The sequence below is a fragment of the Chrysemys picta genome, chromosome 22 (genome assembly GCF_011386835.1).
Source record: "Chrysemys picta bellii isolate R12L10 chromosome 22, ASM1138683v2, whole genome shotgun sequence".
Taxonomy (NCBI): domain Eukaryota; kingdom Metazoa; phylum Chordata; order Testudines; family Emydidae; genus Chrysemys; species Chrysemys picta.
Window position 1 is genome coordinate 15026460 of NC_088812.1, and position 26665 is coordinate 15053124.

A 26665-nucleotide genomic window follows, 5' to 3' on the forward strand; every position below is an offset into this window, starting at 1 on the left:
CTGATTATACAAATTGTCTCAGTTGTGCAACTTTTCCCTGACTCCGCTTCAGTGCAAAACTCACGCGATCCAAGGATGCCTCCCTCACCAACTCCAGAATCAAATACCTCAGGGCAGGTATAACCATGCTTTGTATCTTCCACCGCTGGCTATCAGAGCTTTCGACCAACGTTAGTGGAGCTCCATTACTTGGTTTAAGCCCCGTTCTCCAGAGGGGGAATCTGAACCACAATGCAGCAAAGCAAGTTGACCAAGGTTACAAAGCTGGTCAGTGGCCGAGTCCCGACTAGAACCTAACTCGACTCGGGTATTGGGAAGGTAAGTACATTTACAAATTCTGAAGTGCTCAGAGACTATGGGAATGGGTGCCACGTAAGTACAGAAGATAGAGATCCATCCAATTAAGTCTGCTGGCCACACTCAAACAGGACAAGAACCTGGGGACTTGTGACAACCAGCGAAGATACTTGGGACAAAGGGAAACTGACTGGGCACTGGTGCCCCACTGAAATTCATCCATAGTATAGAGAAGCTCCAACAGAGGACAGCTGAGCAGGCGTGCTAGAGGGAGCAATCCTGGCTATTTTTCTAGGATACGTTTAATTGGCTGGCATTTTCATGCTGACCTCAGGCTCTTTAATACTCTCAGCAGCCTAGAGGAATTACAAAGCAAGACCACTTCCAGGAGATTGTGCTCCAGTCATCCGGGCTGGAGGGGTGGCCTTCCCCGTCCTGCTACAACATTAAGGGTTGGGGCTTGTGTCTGATCTTATTTTCCTTGCGCAATGGTGAACTTATCAAGCAGCAAAGAGGATACTCGAATCCCTTGGGGGCAGTCATGACTGTCGTTTGTCTGAGAGAACGAGGGCTAAAGAGGTGGATGGGGTAAGAGTGCCACCTAAAGGGGCCATACTAGAGTGACAGCTCTAGCCTCAGCTTTTAGTGCTGTGAGGGGGTTTTCCTTCCAAACTGGGAAAGATCCCTCAAACTCATCAAGGTGCTCCAAAGGGAACTCCCCTCCGCGATCGGAGCTTAGGGATTTTGAATGTGCCGGAACAGACCCCGCCTGTCCAAATCAAGCGCCTCGCAAACCATCGGTGCACACCAGAGTGAACGCTTTGAGAACCTGCCACGCCTAGAAACAATCCGCGCCATGGCGCTACGTCGCGACTTGCCCCTGGGATCCAGGGACAGACGGCGGCGTTTGGGAAATGGACACAGGAGCTCAAACCCCAAAAGGCAGCATGTAGCCCTGTCCTCCGGGGTGGATATTCCCAGCAGGGCCTGGGAGTTCGCTTCCCCACCCTCGCCACTACTTTGGCAACACGTACCTAGCTTATTATGCCGACAAAGTCTCATTTAAATATAACCCCCCACCCCAAATGAAATTAAACAAATTGTGGAACTAACATGATATTTACCACCATTGCATTATTCACTCTGCTAGTATGTTCTATCCCCTTCCTCCCCCATCCTGTATGTCTGTCTTTTCTATTTAGACTGAGTTCTCTGGGGCAGGGACTGTAATGCTGTGTACAGTGGCCATAATACGTGTGGTTAATAACTGAACTGAAAGGTGCGCCAACTCGGAAACAGCTGGGTGAAGTGTTTGTGGCTCTAGGGCCTGTTGAAGCAAACCGGGAACATCTGCTCCAAAGGAACCAAATCCAGACTGGATTCTTTTGTAAAATAGAACATCTCTTTATTTTAGGTTCAGGTCACATGTCCAAAGGTAGGTCGTCTCCCCCATTTCCAGGAAGATTTTTCAATTAAAATGAAATGGAATCGCTTAGAAACTAACGTAAACTACAGTATTCAAGTCTCAAAAAAGGGCTTACATTCACTCTCCTACTAGGCCATCTTTCCACAAAATGCTAAAATGGTAGAGAAACGAGCCGCACAGTTTAGTATGGGATACGGGGGATCAGAATCAGAGTTTAAACTAAGCCCTCCAGAATCTATGTGTGGGGGGGGGGGGGGGGGGAAGGGAGGGGGGCAGAGGGGGATTTCTTTACTGAAGAGTGCAAACATCCTGGATTTGCATCAGCATATCCTGTAAAAACCAGTTACTCTGCTTGCGTACTTAATTTAAACTGTCTATGGGTGGGGATGAGTCATCAGAGGTGTTACTTGGATGCAGATTTTTATAAAGTACCAGAACCCAAGCACGAAAGTGAAGCAGACAGCCCAGGATAAAAGTGGCACTACCTGTTTCCCCCGACTGGCACACGCTCTAAGTTAAAGATGGTAGTATTACTTCATTGCACAAGGAAATCAAAAGCCATGAGCTTGCTGGATCTCAGGATCTGTGTTGCATGTGCACTGATCCAGTGATTTAAAAAATAAAAATAAAAAAAAAAAAAAATCCTCCCATACCCTGCATGCTATTCCATAATCTTCATTCCAACCACCAACATGATCTCGCAGGCTCATAGAGTACCCGTCTCTCAAGCAATACTGCCACCATATCAGGCTTGCCCCTGCTAGTCTATGCTCAGCAGGACCATCACCAGGCCACTTCCCTGCGTGGGCCAAGTAAATGACGATTCATCTCTCCTTTGGGGGATTAACAGCACAGAAAGTCCTTTTTATTTGCAACACAATTAGTACTACTATCGCCTTGTGCTGGCAAGGTAACACACAGGTTTCATTCGGTGCAACAGGCTGGGATTTCACACAACAGTGCACCCTGATGTTATGTTTTAAATGCACACACCTATCTCCTTCTTCAAGGTTAAAAATCTCATTGAACAAGAGCCTGTGCTAGAGAGCATGAATATGCTCTCCTGACCGTGACACTGCAATTTCTTCTTGCAGCGTCCTGATCTGCCTTTGCATGCAAGCCTATGTGATAACTAGAGGACACCGGGTACTATCTTTGGCATGAGACATATTCAAAGGCCGGCTGGCACTCCTTCTTTGGGACAGGTGTTGAATTCAGTCTCATCCCTTGCATTCTGACTGGTTGTGGTCCAATTTTCCGGGGTTTAGGAAGTGGGATTGATCATTCATGCAATTATCGACATCGTTGGTCCCATGTTATTTATCTTTGGATATGTTACAATATGACACTCACGTAGGCTGCAAACAAGAAGTTTGCTTAGTCTCTTAGAAAAAGTGGTACAAAAATCTCCATGTATTACAGTCTTATCCCAAAGGCACAGAGTAGAATTAAAGGCAACTGTGAAATGCAGCATATTTAAGACGTTAGCTTTCTTTAAATAAAAGGAGAGAGTCTTAGCTTCTGTTTTCCTGAGTGCAGTTTGGAATCAAGGTCTCAAAGTGAGATGGGCTGGCACATTTCTTGCTGACACTGGTTTTGTCTTCACTATATGTCTTGGGTAAAGAACCACTGCTGATAAGAATCCGAGGGGTTACAGGAAGTCATCGATGGATGCTCATCTCTTGCCGACAAACACATGTTAGAGGCCACGTTTTTAATCAGACGATCCTAAAAACAAACATACTTTGCTCACATCATCCACCGATCTCAAAGTGCTTTACAAAGACCATTGTTATCCTCACCGTACAGAAGGGGAAACTGAGGCACGGGGAGGCGATGTGACTTGCCCAAGGTCACCCAGCGAACCATTGGCAGAGCGAGGAATAAAACCCAGGTCTCTGGAGTAGATCTGGGCCAGATTTTTCAGCCAAGACTTTTTTTTCGGTGAGGAAAAAAAAAAATGCAGATTTGGATTGACTGAAACACTTCACCAATTTGTGTCAGTTTTGGCTGAATTGTTTCAGTCGGAAAAAATTCAAAAGTTTTGTTTTGCCGTTTTCAGAACAAAAGGTTTACATTTCCTGATTCAAAATAACTTTTCACTTAAAAAAATTCCTTCAATTTTAATTTTTTTTTTAAAAAAAGCTCCAAATTGCAACAAAACTGTTTGACCCAAACCAAAATTTTTCAATTTTTTTGGAACAGCCAGAGAGCCAAAATAAGGTTGGTTACTTGCATGGCTCCACTCCTGAGCCCCAGTCCAGTCCTCTCCCCAGTAGGTCCCACTGCCTCCCAAAGGAACCCTCCCAGTTTGACAGCAAAGCACAAGACAGGCTTCTGCAAGGTATCCAAGAAACTCCTGTCAGAGGTGAGGAAGAGGGAAAGACACTGCTGCTTCCGGGTGCATTGAGCCCATGTTCTTTACTTACGTGGGTCAGTTCCCATTCTTCATTTCCTGGAACACGTGTGTTTTTTCCTGTGAAATGACAGTCTCCCAGCTCCACCGGCCCAAAGCCAGATCGGAGGCAGAGCTGCTTGCCGATGTTGTGCCGCAGGTCCTTCTGGGACGTGTATTCAAAATACTGAGAACCAAGACCACACAGGGGAGATTAGACTGGTGCTCTCCTTCTCTCCAAATGGTCACCTATGCTACAAGAAAACAGCCTGCCTTCTCCACTAATGAAGGCAGCACCAAAATTAACTCAAGGTGGTAGAATTCATTCTTATGCCAGTTGATAATCAAGTGCACCCCAATGCCGGTCAGTCCCCACAAGTCTGAAGGATCCACCCCCACCTTGACAAGACATCTAATCCCCCAATGAGTTGCACACTGAACAGCGTGGATGCCGGATGGACAAGGGGCAGCCTGCTCACACCACCAATGGAGTGAACCCTAACTCCAATTGTGATGTAATGCCGATGGCCCTGGGATTGTCTTTAGCAGTAGGGACTGAAACGGAGACCTCTGGATCTTAATGCAAAAGCCTTTACTGCTCAACCCGAAAGATCCATCTGTTAGACAAGGCTATAGCAGACTCATTAATTTCTGGGCAATCTAGCCACCACTAGAGGGCCACACTGAGTTGAGCTGCCGGGGGGGGGGGGGGGAAAAAAAAAAAAAAAGAGTGCACTATAGTGGGGCATATTCGAAAGCAAAACAGTCAGACACCCAACGGAGCTGGCAGAGTGGGGCAATAGATTTAGTGGTTGGAGCAGAAGACTAGAAGTGAGCTCTGATCTCCTGAGCTCAGATCAGCCACTGATGGGCTGCGTGAACTGGGACAGAATTATTTTCCCTCTCCCACTCCTTCCCCATCCTCTACCATCCGTAGGGATAACAACCTACTTCATGAGGGAAAAAGGGAGCAGAGTTAAGGTAAATTTTTGGGATGATGTTTTTACTGCCAAACAATGAAGATTCAGATGGACCAAAACGTTTCACGAATTCTTGTTGAATTCGCCAAATTCTTTCGGTTAAAAAAAAACAACAAAGAATCAGGAAAAAAATCTTAACGTTTGTTTCAACGTTTTCTAACATGCTTTTGGGATAGAATTTTACATTTAAACCGGCTAAAAGTCAAACACAATGTTTTGTTTCAGTTTGAATGAAATGGTTTGTTTGACCCAAATCAATTTTTTCTTCTTCAGTGGTTTGGTTCAGCCCAGAAACAAACGAACAGAAAATTGGGATGGTTCTGAAAGGGGGCTTTAATTCACATTGTGAAGTGTTTAGAAATCCTCTGATGAAAGGCAGAGGCGCACAGAGTGTTGCTGAAGTGCTATGGACTTCGGCTGTTTGGGGCAGAGATCATTCAGGCTCAGGACTTGAATGGAGGTTATTGTCCTTACCCAAATAAAATAATTTGTTTAAATAAGAAGAGGTACAAAGGAGGGGGAACTGCCCAGGTTACGTGCATGATTCACATCTTAACTGCGAATGGGGAAAGGCTGGGTTCTCTCTCTTTTCCCAGCTCTGGGCTTTCCTATTTCAGTGGAGGTGGGATGGGGTGAAAGCTAGTGGGATATACTCGCACAGGCTGCATACCTGATTACCGCCCATTCCATGGCATGGGTACATGATCAACGGCTTCCCTCCATGATTGTTCTCGCCAACATCCAGGCAATTCTTTGACCCTTCATTTTTAATCTGAAAGCAAAGAACAAAATAAAGCAAGGAACTCAGGTCGGAGGCAACTTTGCTGCATTCTGGGCACTCAGTCACAGACCTGACCCAACCCTGTGCGCCTGGCCAGGGATTCAGGATCCACTTTTCAGCTCAAAACACAGCCCAGCAAATCCTATTGCATCCTGTCGGGATCCCTGGGCTGTTTTTTTTTTTTTTTTTTAAATCAGGGCTTTGCTGTGGTTTTGTTTCGGTAACTGGGATCCTCCCGATTTCTCTTCTTTCAGCAGGGGTTAGTTTAATACTCAGTATATTTGGGCTGAAATTTTCAAAGCCACTGAAGATGGAACACTAGACGGAGAAGGCTCGGAGTTACTACAGTGAATTCTTACCCCAGGTAAGAATTGCATCCGAAGAAGTGAGGTTTTTACTCACGAAAGCTTATGCCCAAATAAATCCGTTAGTCTTTAAGGTGCCACCAGACTCCTTGTTGTTTTTGTAGATACAGACTAACACGGCTACCCCCTGATACTCTTACCCCAGGTGTCCAGCTGGTGGGTTTCTCCAACATGCACAGGGTCTGATCGCCATTTGGGGTCAGGAAGGAATTTCTCCCCAGGTCAGATAGGAAAAAAAAACCTCAAGGTCTCTGCCACCTTGCATTTGCAGCATGGGGCATAGGTAACTTGTTGGTTTGAACAAGAGCACATGGTGGATTCTCTGTAATTGAAGTCTTTCAATCATGATTCGAGGACTTTAGTAACTCAGCCAGAGGTTAGGGGGATGAGGTGGAGGCAGTTCTGTGGCTGTGATGTGTAGGAGGTCAGACTAGATGACCAAGATGGTCCCTTCGGGCCTTAAAGTTTATGATTGCAGCAAGCAATTCACATTAAAATAATGAGTACTGGACATCCAAAATTGCTTCACAATCTCTGCCTTGGAGCTCTAAGTCTTAAGAGGCTGGGACCTTTCGTAAGGCTCTAACTTTCTAGGGATGATTATTTTTGGGAGCTGCGAAGACAAAGCATTCTGGGGAAAATAATGCTGAGAACTCCGCAAACTGAAAACAACCCAGAGCAGATGTCAAGTAATCTGCTACGGCCAGATAGCTGTAAACTGCCTTCGATACAACAACTTCCGGGAGCAGCCCTGCAAATGAATAAATCATCTGCCATGCTATCTTCTGGCTGCACCTGTATTCCGGAATGCAAGCAAGGGCAGGAGGGTTCAACCAGGATTAGGATCCTATGCACAATCGGTTCACGTCTCGTCACTCCTCTTCTGCTTACATATCAGTAGATCGCTGGATCAGAGAACCGGCGCTGCAAGTTTTTACTATGCAAAGCAACGACCTTTCTGCAGTGGGCATTTAACTCTGTTGCTGTGAATTGGAAAGAGCGGAGCTGACTTCCCAGGAGAAACCCAAAGTGTGTATTTTCCTTGAGGCAACTGACCTTGAATGGCCAGAGAAACCAACCACAACAATCCTTAGCGGCCAGAAGAGATAAACAGCGCTCTGCACATAACTGATTTTTCAGTTTGGGGCTAACAGCACTGCTGTGTCTCACAGGGGTGCGTGGGAATTATATATTTAAGATTGCGAGGCACTCGGATATTATGGTAACACAAGCCAGATAAATACTTAAGAGATGCTGTTTTTCTGGACTCACTGGGAAGGTGAGAGTCAAACTCCTTTGTCTGTTGCTCAAAGCCTCAATTGGCTTCGCTACAGTTCAGTCCCATTTTAAACTCCCCAACTCTCAGAACCTTGTACTGATACCAGTATCCCTTCAGCCAAGAACTGGATTGGCCACATAGAAGCCTATTACTTGGCCAGAAGTAACGACATAAGGTGTGCCCAGCCCTCAGGCAGTGAGTGATCTTTACTACACTCCCCTTGCTGGCCTGGGTGAAAGAGCAAAACCGGCTAAATCAAAGACCAGCGTTTCTGGGCATTGACACGCCCCCCACCCCTACCGCTTAACCGCCACTGTTCCATTCTTGAGCAGAAGCTGCCAATCACGTAGCTTGCTGGGGCGGAATATACGGGGAGAAGTCTTTTGAAAGGAGTGAACTTTTTTTTTTCCATTGTGTTTAACATTTTCTATGAAGCTTTTCGTCCTGATGCAAGATTGTGTCAGTAGGAATAAAAGCCCACTTAAAAAAAACCAAACACACACCAAATGCCTTTTCCACTGGGGGAGGGGGGGGGGAGGAAGAGAGGGGCGGTTGTGTGGGTAAATAAAGGGAAAATGGGTTCTCTCTCTCACACCCAGCTAGTCTAGACGAGCCCGGAGACAAAGGGGAAGGGGATGAGGGGAGGAGGAGAGAGATCAGGCGACTGAACAAGTCTGACAGAGTTGCTCATGAAGAACATTGAGGATTCTAAGTGCCAGGGCACTGTTTAAGGCTATGTCTACACTATGAGTTAGGGGTGTGATTCCCCTGCCCATGTACACATGCTCACACCCAAGCTCTCATCGAACCAGCCGTGAGTATAACAGCAGTGCCGGTAAGCATACGAAATGTATTCCTGGCTCCTGCTGGGACGCCTTCATTTGTAGATTCCAAACCCCAACCCAGAAGGGACCATCGGGATCTGGTCTGACCTTCTGTATAACACAGATCATAGAACTCCCCCAAAATAATTTCTACAGCGGATCTTTTAGGAAAACATCCAGTCTGTGGCAAAGTCATTTCCCCTTTCCGTGTCTGAGTTTCTCATCTCATCTGAATTTTGTCTTGGACATTTAGACTGTAAGCTGTTTGGGGCAGGGACCGTCACATCAGGAGTCTGCTCCGTGCAATGGCGCCCTCATCTTCATTGGAGCCTCTACACCGCACGAACCGCTGCTACCATCTCCATTTGTTTCTAGAGAAGGAGGGAATCGAGGGGGGTTTGCCAGAAGGAAACAGGACAACACAGACACACTCCTGCACTTACTGCTCCGTAGAAGGTTGGGGTCAAGTCTGGGATGAAGATCTCTGGATAGACAGTTTGTAGATACCAGGTGAAGTTTTTACAGTGCAGTTGCTCCTTCAGTTTGAGCCGTTCTGTAACGTCGCCGTATGTTTTCTATCAAAATCATGCAAGAAAATTAAACTAACCTCAGTAGGGCAGCAACAGAATCCAAAACCCGGTGTTCCCTTTAGTAGGTTTGCCTTAAAGCATCACAGAGAGGTGGTTTCCATTTGTAATTCACTGCAGAACCTTATGGGATTAAGTTACTACACACCTTCCCTTCTTATCACAGGTAGGATGCAAAACAGCACCGAGGAGCATATTTCCCAGGATGCTGGTCACTGGAAGTAGAGAGAGAGAGACAGGAAACCTGTTTTCCCCTCCAGCGAATCTTTGAAAGTTTGAAACCCAACCCCCCCCCAATCCCAAATCAGAACAAAAAGTGGAAGTCTCCAAAATATTTGCCTACCCCCCTCCCCCCCCTCCCCCCACAGAAAGTTCAGGTTGGGTTAATCAAGTGGTTTTCTTTTAAAGCTTTGTTTTTTAAACTTAATTAGAAATTTAATGTAATGATGTTTTGACCTAGAAAACTTGAATTCCCCCCCCCCCCCCGAAAATGTCAAAATGAAACATTGATAGTTCTGAAGCTTTTCTATGGTGGTTTTTTTTGGGAGGGAGTCAGGAGGTTTGTCTAAACCTACCCTGTTTTGCAAACAAATTTCAATGAAGCAGCATGTTTTGATGAAAAACTGTATGTTGAAAAATTCTCTAACTGGTTCTAATTGGAAGGCTCATCTCAGACAGCACAAGGCACCTTTTCAAGCCAATAGCTATAGTTGAAGGTGGTACTACCAATAACCCATCGCCCCCCAGCTCTAAAACCTAGCTCCACTACTGATCCAGATCCCACGTGGGTTGGCCACTGACCCGGCACAGAATCTAGTTGACTTCTATGGAGTTCTGCACAGGCAGATGGGTCCATCCATGTGGTTCTCTTCATAGGACCAGTGCCTTAAGCGTGACACTAAAAGAGGCCCAACACTGCCAAGAGGAATCAACCAACTAGTTTCCCTGCATACAGAAACACATCAAAGATGCTTTGATTACTTGCGAGATGCTTTATGGAACTGCATTCAGTACCTCTTTGGCCATCTTCAAGGCCTGCTGGTTTCTTCTGTAAAATATTTCCTTATAGTTGTCCATCCAGACCTCCGCCAGGCGCACTTGGTTCCTGGAGATGACCTGAGTTCCTTTTGGGAAGGTGTGTGGACTTTTGGAGCGGAACACGTGCCCAACCACCGAGCAGGGGATGATCTCCAGCTGACCACCACACTGCCAAACCTACACAAGGGAGAAGCCGCCCATCCAGTGGATTTCAAAGGGAGCTTTAGTCAAACAAACCCTGACACATCAATGAAAGGGGGAAAAGAATTTTTCCTATGTCCAAAGTGTTTTCCTCCATAGTTTGAAGTACAGAACTGGACTGGGTTGAGATCTGGCATAATGTGCTTTGAGCTTTGTTATTTGCATTGCAGTAGGACCTTGAAGCTCCAGTCACAGACCCCATCACGCTAGGGGCCGTACAAACAGAGCTCTGCCTTTCTAACCACATGCCCTGAAAACAAAGGCTCTGGTTTGCAAAGGAGTGGCGAGACCTCAGCACTTCGGGAATTCAGGCCCAAAGCCCATAGTTAATGGATTTTGTTAGCCAAGGTTATGAGGCCTTATACTCAACTTAATGGCATTTTTCCATAACGTGATAACTTTTGAATGCTACATCTGATCAATGCCAGAATTTCAGGGAATGTTCTAGACATTAGTGGGCACAATCCTATTGATTGGGGAGGGGGGGTGGGACGGGGAGAGAATTTCAGAAAATCAGAAGAGTGAAAAACGGGAAACCACACAGGGACCATGTGTGTTTGTGGGGGGAACTCTTGCAACATGATGGGCCTACAGAAGCAAAAAAGTGTGTGGGCCCCCTAGTTTTAATCCAGCTAGAAGTTAACGGTCCCCCCCCACCCCCCTCCCCACTGCACTTCACTTGGCTCTTACCCTAAAGGACATTTCCACATTCTCCCCACCCCAGATCTCCATCTGGTCGTCATAGGAACCAATGTGTTCAAAATAGGACTTGGAGATCGCAAAGAGGCCACCAGCAAAAGTGGGAGACCTGAGGAGACACAAAAGCAGAGTCAAGAGACCATCCTTAGTGCATCACAAATGTTAATTTAACAACCCTGGCAAACCCCACCATTCATCCTGCTGCAAGACAAATACCCGTAGGAAGTGGCGGGACAAGATCAGAAAGGAGGATATTCAAAGCCAAACCCAGCAACTGCCTCCATCAGCATTGGTTTGGTATTGGCAGCTTTCTTGGTATGGACATATTAGGACAGAAGACCAAGGAATTCTGGAACACATTTACCAAGGAAGGCTGCTACACAGCCAGCAATCCCAAAAGTTTTAGTAGGGCAATAAGGTCATGAAGGATGGACAAACTGAACATACAGCCAGACTGTTTTAGGGATCTGGCTAGAGATTGAGCCAGGTGGCACTCAAATCTGTAGGGAGGCTTGGGATGACTGAAGGTCCCTAAAAGTGTGTGTGTGTGTGTGTGTGTGGGGGGGGCACGTGGCACTGGTACCTGAAACATGGCCCCGCCCTTGCACTACCCCTTCCCCACAAGGCCCCACCCTTGCACCACCCCTTCCCCACAAGGCCCCGCCCCACAGTCACTCACCCTTACAGCTGGTAAAAAGTGATGGGGCCCTGACCTCCTGCCCCCACCCCATTCTGGGACCCCTGAGGGAGGCTACATCCCTCTTGGATTTGTCATGATGCAAATATCCCCAGTTTGCAGATGGGGATAGCTACACTGAGATATTAAATAATCTTCACATTCACAGCTCTGGGTCCGGGTATTGCGGTATCCTCCTGCGATCAGGAAAAATGTTGCTCTGTCGTGAGTCTACGACATTAGGATAACAAAGAAACCCTTAGAACGACCATCAGAACCCTCTTGCCAAATACTTCAGATAAGAGATTAGCGTCTAGACAAGGAGAAGGGTCCAGTGGATAGCACACTAACCTGGAGACTCTGAAGACATGGGTTCAATTCCCCCCCTTGTCACCATCTCCCTATCTGACCTTAGGCAAATCACTTGATCTTTGTGCCTTGGTTTCCCCATCCGCAAATGAGGATAATGGTGCTACCTTGCCGCACAGGTGTGTTGGGAGGGAAAATACATGGGATTGTGAGGAGCTCAGATTGTCTGGTAATGAGGGCTAGGCAAGTCCCTAAGACAGAGAGAAGTCAAGGGAGCAGCTGATAGCTGCAGGACCCAGAGGCCTGATCTGATTCAGGAGGAGGAGAAGCCTAGAGTATCATTACTGAACGTCATAGCAAAAAGGAAATCCAGTTACTCAGGGCTAAGCTTCTCCTTCCGTCTCCCTTTATAATCCGTTACATCTGAACTTTAAATGGGGGGTGGGGTGGAACCGAAACTGGCTTTTATAAAACTTACTGAACTGCTGTGTTCTCGCCGAGAGGAGCCAGCGGAGATTAGAGGCAGCTGGAAGCCAAGTTACCAGTCCCCAGGAAAAAAAGGGACCTTTATTGAGACAGAAACTTCTCCCGTCTGACCTTTCCACAAAGCGGAGCCGTACTCCAGGCCAGAGGCCAAGCTTTGTCTTGCTATCGCGGAAAGGGCCAAGAGCAGGCATTGAATGTCTTCACTTGGGAATTCGAGGTTATTCTGTTTCTGAAGGGGCAGAGACGGGGGACTATAGTCTACAGTTGTCTGTGCCAACTGGGCAGCAGGCTGGCAGGGTTTGAAGGAGACAAAAGACTCTTTTCTATGGCGCTGCAGAAGCCATGCACTTTCAAATGTCAAAGGTAAGTTACCAAAACCAAAGACAAAACCCAATCTTAGGAACTTATCTGGCCCCCGTCACTGTTGTATCTTTATTGTATTTATCCTCGCAGCACTTCAGTGCTGTTCCGCTCCCTTTTACAAATGGGGAACGGAGGCAGAGGACAGGTCTACATGAGACAAGGTTTTCCAGTATACTACGCTAGCACCGTGGACGGACCTCACGCTGGCAAAACTGTGCTTTGGGCAGTATAGCCGACTCCAGCCCTTCTGAACAAAATGAGATAGATCAGCAACGCTGTGCTTTTACCAGTACGTCAGTCACAAATCACGCCTCCTCACGTCCCGGACTCAAACAGCTATGCCAGCAAAAGTTTAAGGTGTAGAACGGACACTAGTTTATATTAGAAAAGATTTGCTGGTATAGTTATACTGAAAACCCTCCTAGTCTAGACGCAGGCTACATTGGCCAAAGGAGAGCTTTTGCGGTATAGTTAACTCTCCTCCCCGAATGACAGGAACTGTACTAGCAAAATACCTCTTCTGCCGGTACAAGCTACTTCTCTACTAGGGCTTTTACAGGCAAATCTTCTCTCGTGGTTTGTCCAAGATCGCACAGGAAGTCAGTGACGGAGCGAGGATTTGAACCCAAGCCTCCTAGACCTGTGCCCTAGCCACCAGACCATGCTGCCTCCAGCCTACTAGAATTAATTGGAAATGAACCAATACCATCTCACTGGCAAAGACAAAAACCCACAGCAAGTTTTGTTAACTCTCAGTATTGCAATAAGTAGGTGCTCCTGTTTTGTGAGGGCTGGCAATTCCTACTAATCTTTAATGCTCCCTCTGTTCAAACGGAAAAGGGCCTTTTCGTAAGACTGAATGGGCGGATCGTGCCCCCCTTCCCCCAACCCAGGTATTGACAGTGCGTTCAGATGACAGGGTTTTTGAGGTAAGTGGAAAGATGAAAAGACACAGTAATTAGGCCCTTAATGAGAGACTTTGCCAGAAAGCAAGGTCTGTCTGGAGCCTGAGGTGATTAAGACGTCCTTTTGTAACGCCAACAGACCCCGGTCGGCGGCGGGCAGGATCAGACCGGGGACCTCAATGCATGAGCCTCTACCGCATGAGCCAAAAGACAACTGGCTCTTAGCTAAGGCCGTAGAGCAGACCCATTTTAATCTCTCGCTAAGCGGTCTCGGTGCCACTAGCTGGGACAGAACACCACACCCAGGAGGTGTGTGGGTTACACTTTTATTTGTAGAATTAAGTTCATAATGGCTCTCTCTCATTCAAACCCAAGCAGAGATATCCTCCCCACCAACCACCCCACTCCTTTCAGCTAACCCGAATAGAACGCACACCAGTGTCTGATGGAGCTGCGTTACACTGGGAAGGGGAAGCTATTCAACTCCGAACAGCCAAGCAACCTAAGGGGACATCTTTACACTCAGTTAAGAGGATGTACACGGTATATGAACACAAGGCCAAGCTGCCAGGAACTGCCGCTGGCTTTGGAGGTTTGTTTTCGGGCCCGGTTTTCAGATTATTCAAGGGCCTGCAGGGCCAAGCCAGTCCAAAGCATCTCAGCACTAGATCTGAGCTGGAAAACAAGAATTCTGTTTTGTGAAAATCAGAGGTTCTGAAATGTGCTTTAGTTTTCCATTGGAACGATGAAACTCTGAAATTTTCCAACAAAAAACATGAGCCAACAGCTCTGTGGTTAGGTCACTCACCTGGGATGGGGGAAATCCAGGTTTAAGTCACGGCTCTGAGTCAGGCTTTTGGTTGTTCTGGGAGCCCACCCCAATCCCGCAAAAAAAAAAAAAAAAAAAAAAAAAAAAAAAAAAAAAAAAAAGAAATCCATCTCGGATATTCGACACCTTCCTGACGAATGTTTAATCAAAACTGCTACGTTTCCATTAGAAGTTTTGGTTTTGACAGATCGGATGTCTCAGACAGAAAAGTGTTTCATTGAAAAATTCCTGGCTAGCTCTGCTAGCCTCTCTCAAAGTCAGGCCTGAGGTACCTTGAGCGGCACTCAACATCTGCCACATTCAAAACATGTCATGCCCAAACTCAGCAGCTCTTTATGAGAGCTTGGCAGTAGGGCGTATTAGGAAGGGTGGGGTCAAGGGGCTACTCCTCCCCACAAAGATACATGTTGCATGGTAGATGGTGTTTGTCTTTGCCTCTTTTCTCCCCAAGAAAAAAGGACAAATGCCATCTAGAGCTGGTTGGGGGGAAGAGGGGGTAGAACAAAAAACCCAAACAATTTGGTAAAAAGGCTTCTTAAATAATTAAAATCTCTTTCATTTTGCAGGGTTCAACCCTCCCGTAATTTTTAATTGGTTGTTTTATCCTCCCTGACCCCCTTTTTTGGGGGGTGGGGGGAGAGGGGAAGGGTGGCCACCTGATTAAAAAAAATTGACTGGAAAAAAGAAAGCAGAAAAGTCAAAAAATGAAAATAATCCCACCAATTTTTTAAAAATCATGAAAAATTTTAAATGGGTCATTTTTTAAAAACAAAAATTTTCCAAATTCAGAAAAAGGCTGACAAAAAACACGAGAAAAAACAGCCCCCTGCAAAAAACCACCATCACACATTTGTCAAGATGATGTCAGTCCACTCCAATACCCAGGACGATATTTGCAGGTCAGATTTGCCCTCTAACAAAACGGGCCACATTGAATGAACCTCAGACAGATCTGAGGGCTTGTCTGCGCTAGAAAGTTGCACCACTTTCACTATCCCAGTATAATACCACCCAGCTCTTATAACTCTTTTCACCAGTAGGTCTCAACGCGCTTCACAAACTTTAATATACGGATTCTCACAACACTCCTGTGAAGTAGGGGAATGCCATTATCCCTATTGCACAGATGGGGAACTGAGACAGAGAGGCTAAGTGACTTGCCCAAGGTCATGCAGGGAACCTGCGGAGGAGCAGGGAATTGAAACTAGGTCACGCATCTGCCGTCATCACTGGACCAAGCGGTATAACCCTTCTAGTGTGGATGCTGTTACACTGGTATAAAGGTTCTTATATACCAGTATAGCTTATTACTATATGGGAATAAGCTATACTGATATAAAGCACCTTTATGTCAACATTACTGTCTCCATTAGGGGTTGTACCTGTATTCTGCCAAACCTAGTTATTAGATTTAAAAAAAAAATTCTATGGATAATATAGATGTTTATTGCTAAGCATTTCCCCCGATTTTTTATCAATTTAAAGTTTCACAGTTCTGCAAAATTATGGTGGGTTAGACCAGGGGCGGGTGTGTATTTCACACAATTATTTAATGACCGTAGATGCTGAGATTCAGAAAATTAAAGCTTTATAACAGTAAAACACAAATTGTCACCATCACATGTCAAAAATACACACTAAATATCCTTAAAATCAAACTTTAATAAGTTCAACAAGCAGCATTTTTTTTTTTAAAACTTCACCCATCTGTAAATTTCAGTAGTTATTGAGGGAAATATTTTTCCTTGGTTTGTGTATGTATGGTGAAATTGACATTTACTGATATTTGCCGACAAAAATATAATCCTTCCAAGTTTAAGGATAACTAAACTAAACAAAACAAACAAAAAATCACATCCTTGACTGGATGGATATATCTATCTGTGTTTAGACCAGGCTTAAGCAGAAAACCTTGCAACTTGAAGAAAAAAAAAACCCCAAAACTGCTCCTCACATAGAATTATTCTAGTATTTGTTAACTACATCATTAGGCTGACAAGGAGGACCAAACACTCCTTTCCATTACAGCCTATTGCGGTACTGTATCACGTACCCACAAAGAAAAATGGTGTGTTACCATAACACCCAGAAGCTCCAGTCATGGACAGGGCCCCATTGTGTCAGGTACTGTACAAACACACAACAAAAGTCCCTGCCCGGAGGAGTTTACAGTCTAAGACAAGAGATGGCTACTGACAGGGGGAGTATATGGAACCAGTGAGACAATGTTGGCCAACATGATAAGCAGTGGTCTCAGAAGACTGCAATATACCACAGGCATATTTGCTTTGCACTTACTTGATAGGGGTGGTCTCATCTTTTCTTCTCTGCTTCTCCTTAGGAGGAATGGCCTCCCACCCAAAGGTCAAACTCCAGTCAAAATTTCCCCGACTGTGTTGCTTCCCATATTGGATTGGCTTGGAAAACTCAAAGGTATTCAGGTCGATGGTGGTGATGTCTGGACTCACCACGGCAGTGGGTTCCTCTGCAATCCGGGATAAGAGAGGCTCCAGCCAGCCGTGGAAACACTCGCCTAAGAAGCAGCGAGGAAGAGGACCATAAAGGTGGGATTTCATCACTACTGGTTAGACTGCAAGCTCTTAAGGCAGGCCCCATCTCTCCCTATGGACCCAGAGTCAATGAAAGAATGAAGCATATGCTGAATAGGAATGGCCTATGGTGTGAACCTAGCCCTCGACACAATGGCCCCCCATTTCTGATGGGGCATCGAGACACCAACAGAATACAAAATGATGAATGATAAATATTCTGGGGAGACCGGCCTCACCCTGGGTGGAGGGAAACAAGTTCTGCCCCCTTCTTAGACTGCTTGAGAATAACAGCCAGAACACACTGTATTTTCAGGAAAACGCTGTCATTTCATGGTGGTCCATATATCGCTAGCCTTACGTGCACAGAACCGCACTTTACGCTGCAAGAAATCCCATTCAAACAACTGAAAAAAGGGTTCACGCAGGGACAGCTTTTGGTTTCGGCTTGCCTTGCAACTGACCGGCCGTCTTGCAGAATAAAGCACTGCTCAGCGTGAGTGAGGCCCTGCGTGACTATTGATTATCTACAAGAAACCAGGAAAAAAGGCAAAAAAACAAATCACCCCCGGTAACCCAGGCTGCTTCCAAACACAAATGCCGTGTTGTAAGGAGGAGGGACGGGGGAGAAAAGACAGATCAAAACTGGAGGTAAGTAACTATCCAATTGGCATGACTGAAAACAGGGCTGGATTTAGGGGTAGGTGATCCAAGTGACCGTGGGGTGCTGGGCTTGGGGTTCTGGTTTCCTTGTTAGTGACAAAGGGGAAAATAGAATGTTTGAAATAAAATGTTTCAGGTATTCTGTACGTGCACCTTTGTAGAACCTTCCAGATTTTCCGAGAACTACATTTTCCTTGAACCTCCTAAAATGTTGCCAGCCACACCCATGCGGCTATATAAGGGGCGGGACGTCACCAGTCAATGAGATACAAGAACGAAGGGAAGGGAAGCAAGAGCCCAGCTGTGATAATTGTGAACCGTGCTTTATTGGGTCATGGCGAAAGCGTACCTGCGTTTTAAAACGTGGAGAGTGTCAGTAGCGACGAATAATGGACATGTTTAATGAGACCCCAGAGGTATCTACTGAACCCCTATCTATGCAACATGCTTAACATGCAATGTTTGATGACTTTCTAAGACTGTGGAACTGAAATGAGCTACGAGTACAGTACAAAAATAAGGTATTCAAAAATTTAACAAACGGGGGAGAGGGGAGTGTGCCAAAGACGTTCCTTGCCTGGTGCATCATTTGGCCTAGGGCCGGGGCCTGACCGAAAAGAACCCAAAAAGCTGGGGGAATGCAAGTTCTTTCTAAGTAACATTTTCAAAAGCCGCTAAAAGCCACACCTGGGGTCCAGAAGCTGACTCAAGGCAGAAAGGCCCAGCTATACTTACAGTGAGCATCCAGGAAAGTGAGCACCTCTCCGCTTGCGACCCCAGCGCCGAGTAGTCGTGCGGTTATTAACCCTTTCCTCTCCTGCTGCCGCACAACTCTCACTATCTGCAGCTGCTTCACGTAGAGATCCAGTTGGTCTTTTAAATAGTCTGAAAGGGAGAGTTTATCGCATGCACAGGAAGTGAGAAGGGGTCATAATTCAGAAGGTCTGCCGATCTCAAAGCACTTTGCGACGGCAGCAAGCGATACTCCCATTTTACAGATGAAGACATAGTGGCGGAGGCAGGAATAGAAATCGGGTCTTCCGAGTCCCAGTCCTGTCCCCTATCCACCGAGCAACACTGCCTCTCCAGAGAAGGACTGCCCACCCTAAGGTATCTCCTCACCTCATCCCCATGCGCCTCTTGCCCAGAGCAAACTTCTTAGCTTTGCTGATCATGAAAACATGGCAGTATCATAGTTCTAAATACGCAGAACACACTGTGGGCTTGACGCATACAGACCTTGCGTCAACACAACCTGAAGTCTGAAAACCCCAAAATACGTGTTAATTGACCAGGCTGATCCTAGGTCTGATCCTCACAGAGAGGACTAAATCCATGACAAATTCCAACTTTTTAAAAGTTGTTTCCTCCCCCCCCCAGCTGAAACTCTCTCTTTCTCACCCCCTCAGGAAAAAAAAAAAGAATTGAATCTTTTCTGCAGAGTCCACTGACTCAAGACAATTTCCTTGATTTTCTTCCACCTCCCCACTAAGATTCATGTCTAGCTTGAGCCTAAACATGGAAAAAGACCCCCCCCCCAAAAAAGGATTTTTTTATTTGTTAAAGTGAGTGGGCCTTGCGATGAAAGGCATTCTGCAATCTGAACTATGGAGCTATTCCTGCAGCTATAATCTCTCCAGCTTTCTCCCATCAAAGAGATTAGTCTGGGACTCGACGGTACAACTAAAAAATTCTCTTGACCTGTAGTTAAAACTTCATCATGACCAAGCAGATGAATTGTCACCGGGGGATGGGGGGGGAAGGATGGGGGAGTGCGACTTGCTCAGAGTTGAGTGCACAAAAGAATTAGGTTTTCCCCTCCAGCCAGATGTTACTAAGACACAAAGGCACCAGAGGATGAGCTCAGCAAAGAAAAGGAAAGGGATGAAGGAGAAAGAGGAACATTGTGAAATATCTCGGTTTACTCGGAGAGAGGCAGGTCTAAGAAATGCAGGTGCACAAAGCTACTCCCATCCCCAACAGAAAGAGAGAAAAAAACCCAGGTCCCCCAAGCCTCTTCAACATGCAGCCAGGAAATATTCCCCGGTTAACATTTCAGGGGCTAATATCTACCTTAGATATTTACATGGCCTCTATCCCTGTAGAATCTGGATACCTCCACCTTTAATGTATTTAATTATCCCAATATAATAACAATACCTGTCTTATGTAGTGTTTTTCATCAGGAGATCTCAAACGGCGTTGCAATCTGTAATGTATTTATTCTCCCAACACCCGTGTGAGGCAAGGCAGTGCTGTTAGCCTCAGTTCCCTATCTGTACAATGGGGATAAGGAACTTGCCCAAGGTCACACAAGGCAGCCTGTGACAGAGGAGGGAATTGAACCCAGGCATCTTAGAATCTAACTGCTGGACCATCTTCTCCAACGATTGCAGAAAGGAAACGATTAGAGAGAATCTAGATGTCTGCAGAGTGAAAATGGAATCTCAGATCCGGTCATATTATGGAACAAAGCAGGGAATTACACTCTTCCAGCACCTCTAACTTCTGAGCCTGGCACATGGCTACCCAAGGACATTCAGGCTCACGTAAGTGGCAACAACAGAGTCCGCTGCTGCTGCAAGGCCTCTAGACAGGAAGTGGTGAAGCACAGTGGTGAAGTAAATGTCAGAGCAAAGCACTGTGGAAAAGGCACTCGAGTTACAGGTGACGACAGACCACGGCTCCAGCACCTGGGCCACAACAGGAAACGGCAGCAGAACAGAAAGCACAATCCACGTTCAAGCATGTTTTGTAAAGTTTGTTGGCCTGTCAGACAGGATTCCTTCCCCGGCTTTTGTGGCTGGCTGGGAGAGTCGCTTCCGTGCTCTGTGCCTTTTTGTTTGTCCTCCAATCCCTTCACTAGTCTATTTAGACAAGCTCTGTGGGGCAGGGCCCTTTTCACGGTTTGTACAGCACCTAGCACCATGGGCCCCTCTTTCCAGGGGAAGCTGCTTGGTGCTCCAGTAATAAATAACAGTTGCTGCTAAAATGCAGGAAGATAATCCAGCTGGTAAAAACCATCCGCAACAGAATTAGGCTGTAAAGTGGGTGACACAGTTGGGGGGTGGGAGGGGGAGTGGAAAGAAACGTAGTGCTACTTGGTGCTGCCATCCTATCAACATCCTTTTCCCCAGCATAAAGACACCAGCACAATAGAGGCCATTGCGCTAGCAAAGCAACTGGAGAGCACATAAAAACAGCACACAAGACATTATATTTCACAGGACAGTCTACAGCGCTCTTTTAAACAGGCTGGGTGGTGGGCAGGAAATGAGATCCGCTTAATCTGATAAAGATGAGTTGGAAGCTTTATAACCAAGTGCTAAAGTGTCAAATGCCAGGTCTTTAGGGAGATCCAGTTTTTCACCCATTAAATCAATGTTTCTCAAACTGGGGTCGCCGCTTGTGTAGGGAAAGCCCCTGGCGGGCCAGGCCGGTTTGTTTACCTGCCCCGTCCGCAGGTCTGGCCGATCGTGGCTCCCACTGGCCGCAGTTCGCTGCTCCAGGCCAATGGGAGCTGCTGAAAGCGGCGCAGGCCGAGGGACTTACTGGCCACCGCTTCCAGCAGCCCCCATTGGCCTGCAGGGGTGAACCGCGGGACCTGTGGATGGGGCAGATAAACAAACCGGCACGGCCTGCCAGGGGTTTTCCCTACACAAGCGGCGACCGCAGTCTGAGAAACACTGCATTAAATTAAGAGCGTAGAGAGGTCATTGGAGGCTTGAAACATCTCTGGATTAGCAGGGGGCATGCATCAGCCAACTGACTTGATTTTGTTTGCGTCGTCAGAGCGAGGGCTCCATTATTGCTGCAGGGAGTAACACTTCCCTGAAGAGTGCAACAACAAAAAGAGCAAAATGTAAACCTCTTCTGAGCACCGAGTGGGAATCACCACACACGGCACATACCTGTCCTCTCGCCAAACTTCTCAACCAGCCTGCTTGCTAGCGGACATGTGGGTGGTAACGTTCAGCTGGGACACTGGACAGAGTCATTCAGCAGATCTAGGTTCTATTTCTGGCCCTGGCACTGACCCGCTGGCATGACCACGGGCGAGTCACTTCCTGTCTTAGTTTCTCCACCCTTTGTTTTATGCATTTAAAATGATAAGCTCTTCGGGGAAGGGTCCGTCTCTTACGATGGCTATAGCTACACTGCAATCAGAGGTGTGATTGCAGCGTGTGTATTCATGCTTGCGCTAGCTATCTAGCTATCTTGGTACCAACAGCAGTGAATGGCTGAAGTGCAAGTATGTATAGGTGCCGACGCAGTGGTTGCTCTGGGGTTCAAGCACCCACAGGGAAAAATTAGTGGGTGCTCTGCACCCACCGGCAGTCAAGCTCCCCTCACCCCCCGCCCCGCGTCGTCCTCCTCCCCCCAGAGCCGGCACGTCCCTGGTCCTCCACCTACCTTCCAGTGCTTCCTGCCTGGCTGCCGCCAAACAGCTGTTTGGCAGCGTTAGCACGCTCCGGGGGGGGGGGGGGGGAGGAGTGGGAACGTGGCGCGCTCAGGGGAGGGGATTTGGGGAAGAAGTTGGAATAGGGGTAGGGAGGGGGCGGGGCCTCATGGAAGGGGTGGAGTGGGGCCGGGGGCAGAGCGGGGGTCGAGGACCCACGTGAAAGAGGGGAAGTCAGCGCCTATGCAAGCGTGCACTCAGGGTCCCAGGCAGGCTTGTACAGCCATGGCTTCGCTATTATCGCTATGCGAGGTAGATCAATTAAAGCTACCTTGGGTATATTTATACATGTTACAATCACATTCCTCCTTTGACTGCAGTGTAGATGCACATGGTCTGTCTACAGAGCATTTAACATAGTGGGGCTTGGAGCTTCTAGGTTCTACCAGAATACAAAGGAAAACAAGACAAAGCCATCCCACAAACTGAGTAAAGCGAATCATAATATAAATTTCACCTCCACTCAATGCCCACATGGTGTTCATATAAACACAGATCCCAAAATAAGGACCCCTCAGCCCTATATGGTGTTCAGAAGGGAATTAGGGTTGTCACCTGTCTGGATTTTACCCCGATGGTCCTGTTTTTGGCTTGTGTCCCGGTGTCATTTAGGGTTGCCAGGTGCCTGGTTTTTAACCGGAAAGTCCAGTCGAAAAGGGGACCTGGCAGTGTCCGGTCAGATGTACTGACTGGACACCGAGAGTCTGGTTACCGTGGGGCAGGGGAGGCACTGGGTCATTAACCCACGCCAGCCCTATTCAGCTGGGGCTGCCTCCTATCTGCAGCAGCTCCTGTCCCTGGGGAAAAGGGAGCCCAGCCAGGGCTAGGAAGAGAAGTGAAGATGATCCAGTGAGCGAGGAGGGAAGAGAGGAGTGATGGGGGCAGGGCCTCTTAGGAGAGGCGGAGCAAGGGGCGGGGCCTCAGGGGTCCAGTTACCAGCAATTAGAAAGGTGACAACCCTAGCTTCCACTATAGAGGTCCGTGCAGCTGCCCATTCACAAACTGAAGATATTTGTTTATCCCCACCCCCACCACTTGGTCAAAGCTTGATCTTCTCCGGGATCAAAGCTGCAGGCAGATCTGATGCTGAACCATATGATTAGTTTGCCGTGGTTGCAACGAATTTAGATCGCTAAATGGCAGTGTGCCTTGCAAGTGAGTAATTGCCAAGGATGGAAAGCGTAATGTGTTCTGTTTACAGGATGTGGGAGGGGTTCCCAGCTTGTTACTTGGTGACAGTTAGGTGCAGAGATCAGATTTTAAAAAAACAAAACAGGATTCGGTGCTACCAAGAATCAAGGAATCCGCCACATATACAAAGGGGATCGTCTGAACGTTACCAACTCTTTGGAATTGCACCTCCCCTGCACGTGGAAATGGAAAGCGGCATTTAACCTAAAATAAGGCATGGTCAGGATTGCTAGGCCAAAAATATGATCTCCACTCCCTAGCCCCCACCTCCACAATCATAGGTGGGAACTTGTGGTTCATTTCACCTGCCCAAAAGAAAAGTGAAGTTTGCAAGTCTCCTTTCCTTCTCCAGGGAGCGTTAAACAGCCTAACTCACGTGCCAATTGCGGAGCAGACTTCATCCGTGGAATACGCCATCCATAATTAACCCAGCATTCCACAGACATTTGGGAACTAAGCTTCCTTTGAGGAAAGTGGAACTAACCCCCTTCAAAACCTGGCTCTTCTTGTTAAAGGCCCAAAATAAACAAACAGTCAGAATAGATTATGTAGCTCTTCCTAATAGAATACTTCCTCTTCTTTCATGCTTTGGCAAGCAGTAAAACACTGAACAGTGTGGATATTTCAAGTATCACCCAAGTTAGCACCTGCTGAAGTGAATGGGGCACTTCACATCTCTCTGAGTGATTGTTTCAGGCTCTCTGCAATCTCAGGCAGACGCCGCTGCGTCTGTTACAGATGGGTCAAGTTAGGTTGCAATAAAGCCCTGAAAAGAGCTACAGAAAAAAAATGAAAGGGCTGAGACTGGAGATCGGGAGACCTGTCCCCCCCTCAGGGATGCCTGCCTTAACCAGGGTTGCAGGGCACACGTGTTGTAGTAACCTGCAGAACAGGACCCTCGTGCATTGTGGGAAGCAGCAATTCTGGGGGAGCCTTATCAGAAGCTTTCCCTGGCTGAGCCACTAGGAACTCTTCAGCGCTCTCATTTTAGCCGAGTCCCCTCTGGTGGGCTGGGAATCAACTCTTTGCAGCCCAGCTTGGAAAAAGCTGGCACCTTGGGAACAATTGTGTTACTGCCGGCTGGAAATTAGCTCACTATTATTGGAGTCATCGCTGTGGATATTACTCGCCCCGTTTCCTTAATCCTGTCAGCTGCATGCGCCGAGCAGCTTAATGCATTTCCCCCCCTTTTTACTGGCCGATCAAAGGTTCCAGCCTCGCAGCCCCGAGGGACTGTCCTTTGCAGTTTAATGGGAATTATCTGCAATTGTGCTGAAAGGCTTTTAGGGACCGAGCTCTCTTCGGCCCTTGGATGACCAGTTTCACTTGAGTTTGGTGCAACAGACTGTGCTGTATTGTTATTATTTCTGGAGTACCCTATTGGTCTCAGGCTGGGTCGACACTACCCGCCTGAATCGGCGGGTAGAAATCGACCTCTCGGGGATCGATTTATCGCGTCCCATCGGGACGCAACAATCGATCCCCGAATCGACGCTCTTACTGCACCAGCGGAGGTGGGAGTAAGCGCCGTCGACGGGAAGCCGCAGAGGTCGATTTTGCCGCCGTCCCTACAGCGGGGTAGAGTCGGCTGCGATACGTCGAATTCAGCTACGCTATTTGCGTATCTTAAATCGACCCCTCCCCCGTAGTGTAGATGTAGCCTCATTTTCACACCCAGCTGTGCATCACAGAAGCGGAAGCAAAAGCCACTTGAGACTAACTAGAGGCCAGCCTCAGAGTTTAGAGCTCTTAATGTAACTTGGAATCAGGCCCATGAAGTCCCTTTTTGGGCTGCTAGGGCTTTTAAGCGGGTGTAAAACAGCCCCACTAAGAGCGTCCTTTGTGCAAGCAGCTTCTTGAGCCAATAGAACTAATAAGAGCGCTACACCAATGCTGCTTCCAGCCCCCAATATACGGGCACATGTACTGTGCATGCACCATGGCGATTCTAGATGCTTTACTTCCCAGGGCCTAAGTTAGAGCAGCCCCAGGGCTGCTCTAGTTTACACCAGGAACTGGGTTAGCTCCTGCACAGTCCTGGAATAAAGGGCGTTTGTCCTCATGCTAATCCTACATAAGCCCTGCCCCATGTGCAGAAAGCATAACTGAGAAACCAGGCCCCAGCCTTCCAGTGGAAGGGAAGGGGCCTTTTAGCAGCCAGGGATCTAAGAGATTGCCATGTAGGAAGGAGGCTTAATAGACAGAGCACTGCACTGAAACTCCACAGACCTGGTTTCAATACTGGGCTCAGACACCGACTGCGCGCGTGACCTTGGGCAAGTCACTTAATCTACTCTGCGCCCCAGTTCCCTATCTTAGCGGGTTGCTGCAAGGGTTAAATCCCTTAATGTCCATGAGGTGCCGTGATGAGGTACATAAGTTACAATGGTATTGGGGAGAGGGAGCAGGGGACCCCTATATCACCCAGAGTCTCTGCAGTGCATCCCCCTGGATGTGCTTCCCACAACCAGTTCCAAGGCCCTAACTCACCATCTGTGCTGGCGTCGTCCACCAAAATGATCTCCTTCAGTAAGATGGCAGGGGAGGAGTGCAGGACGCTGTACACAGTGCGGAGCAAGGTGGACCAGGCCTCGTTATGAAACACGATGATGACGCTGGTGGTGGGCAATGGCGGGCAGCGCTTGAACTTCTGATCAATGCACCTACGAGAGAAATCGAGCCTAGTTAGTGAGTGCGTTTGTAATGCTCTAGCTGCTCTTGGCTTTGTCTCCCTCTAGAGCCTGGACCTCACAGCTTTATGGCTCTACTACTGTCTACAAGCTAGCAGGCCTGATCTTTGAGCTCAAACAGCAGCATCCTGTGTGGTTAGATCCAGAGGACAGGTTTTCCTGTCCTGCAAAGATTCAAGACTTCAAAAAAATTCTCCTTCTGCATCCAGAGAAAACAGAAACCTTTTGGTAAGTTTCGCCAAAGATGAGACCTGCCTCAGGATAGCCCAGTGGTTAGCGCTCCCCTGGGATATGGGACAACCAGGTTCAAATCACGGCTCTAAACCAGGCAAAGCGGGGATCCATGTTCCCCCAGGTCCAAGCCCCTGATTCAGAGCAGGGATTTGAAGCTGGGTGTCCCACAGCCTAGCTAGGTGCCCTACCCAAAGTGTCATCAAGACGGATACATTTATGCAAAAAAGCGTGTCAACGCATCGGCATTTTCTGACGAAAAATTGTTTTATCAAAGATTCCCAACCAACTCTATTCCCCTACTCACTCCCGGCAGCTGACCCAGTTGGGACATCTTCACATGCATATTTGCAGTGCATAATCCAGCACGATTAATGCTCTCCAGTGGCAAGTTGAACATCTCCGGATATTTCTTTACCTAGGTGTTTAATCCCAACGTTCA

At 47.3% G+C, this 26665-nt stretch overlaps 1 protein-coding gene across 4 annotated transcripts in view; it reads right to left on the reverse strand.

The window, feature by feature from the left end:
• Window positions 1-1680: 1680 nt before the first annotated feature.
• The window catches only part of GALNT6 (polypeptide N-acetylgalactosaminyltransferase 6), a 42648-nt gene continuing 17663 nt past the window's right edge, over window positions 1681-26665 (reverse strand). For all 4 annotated transcript variants that reach the window (XM_065576241.1, XM_065576242.1, XM_065576244.1 and 1 more), the window contains 9 exons: window positions 25793-25965; window positions 18388-18537; window positions 16739-16973; window positions 10864-10981; window positions 9949-10149; window positions 8791-8922; window positions 5769-5870; window positions 4153-4305; window positions 1681-3451 (listed from right to left, as the gene is read on the reverse strand). In XM_065576241.1, coding sequence (XP_065432313.1) covers window positions 3329-3451; window positions 4153-4305; window positions 5769-5870; window positions 8791-8922; window positions 9949-10149; window positions 10864-10981; window positions 16739-16973; window positions 18388-18537; window positions 25793-25965 — 1387 coding nt within the window. In that variant the 3' untranslated portion in view covers window positions 1681-3328. The remainder of the gene's footprint in view (window positions 3452-4152; window positions 4306-5768; window positions 5871-8790; window positions 8923-9948; window positions 10150-10863; window positions 10982-16738; window positions 16974-18387; window positions 18538-25792; window positions 25966-26665) is intronic.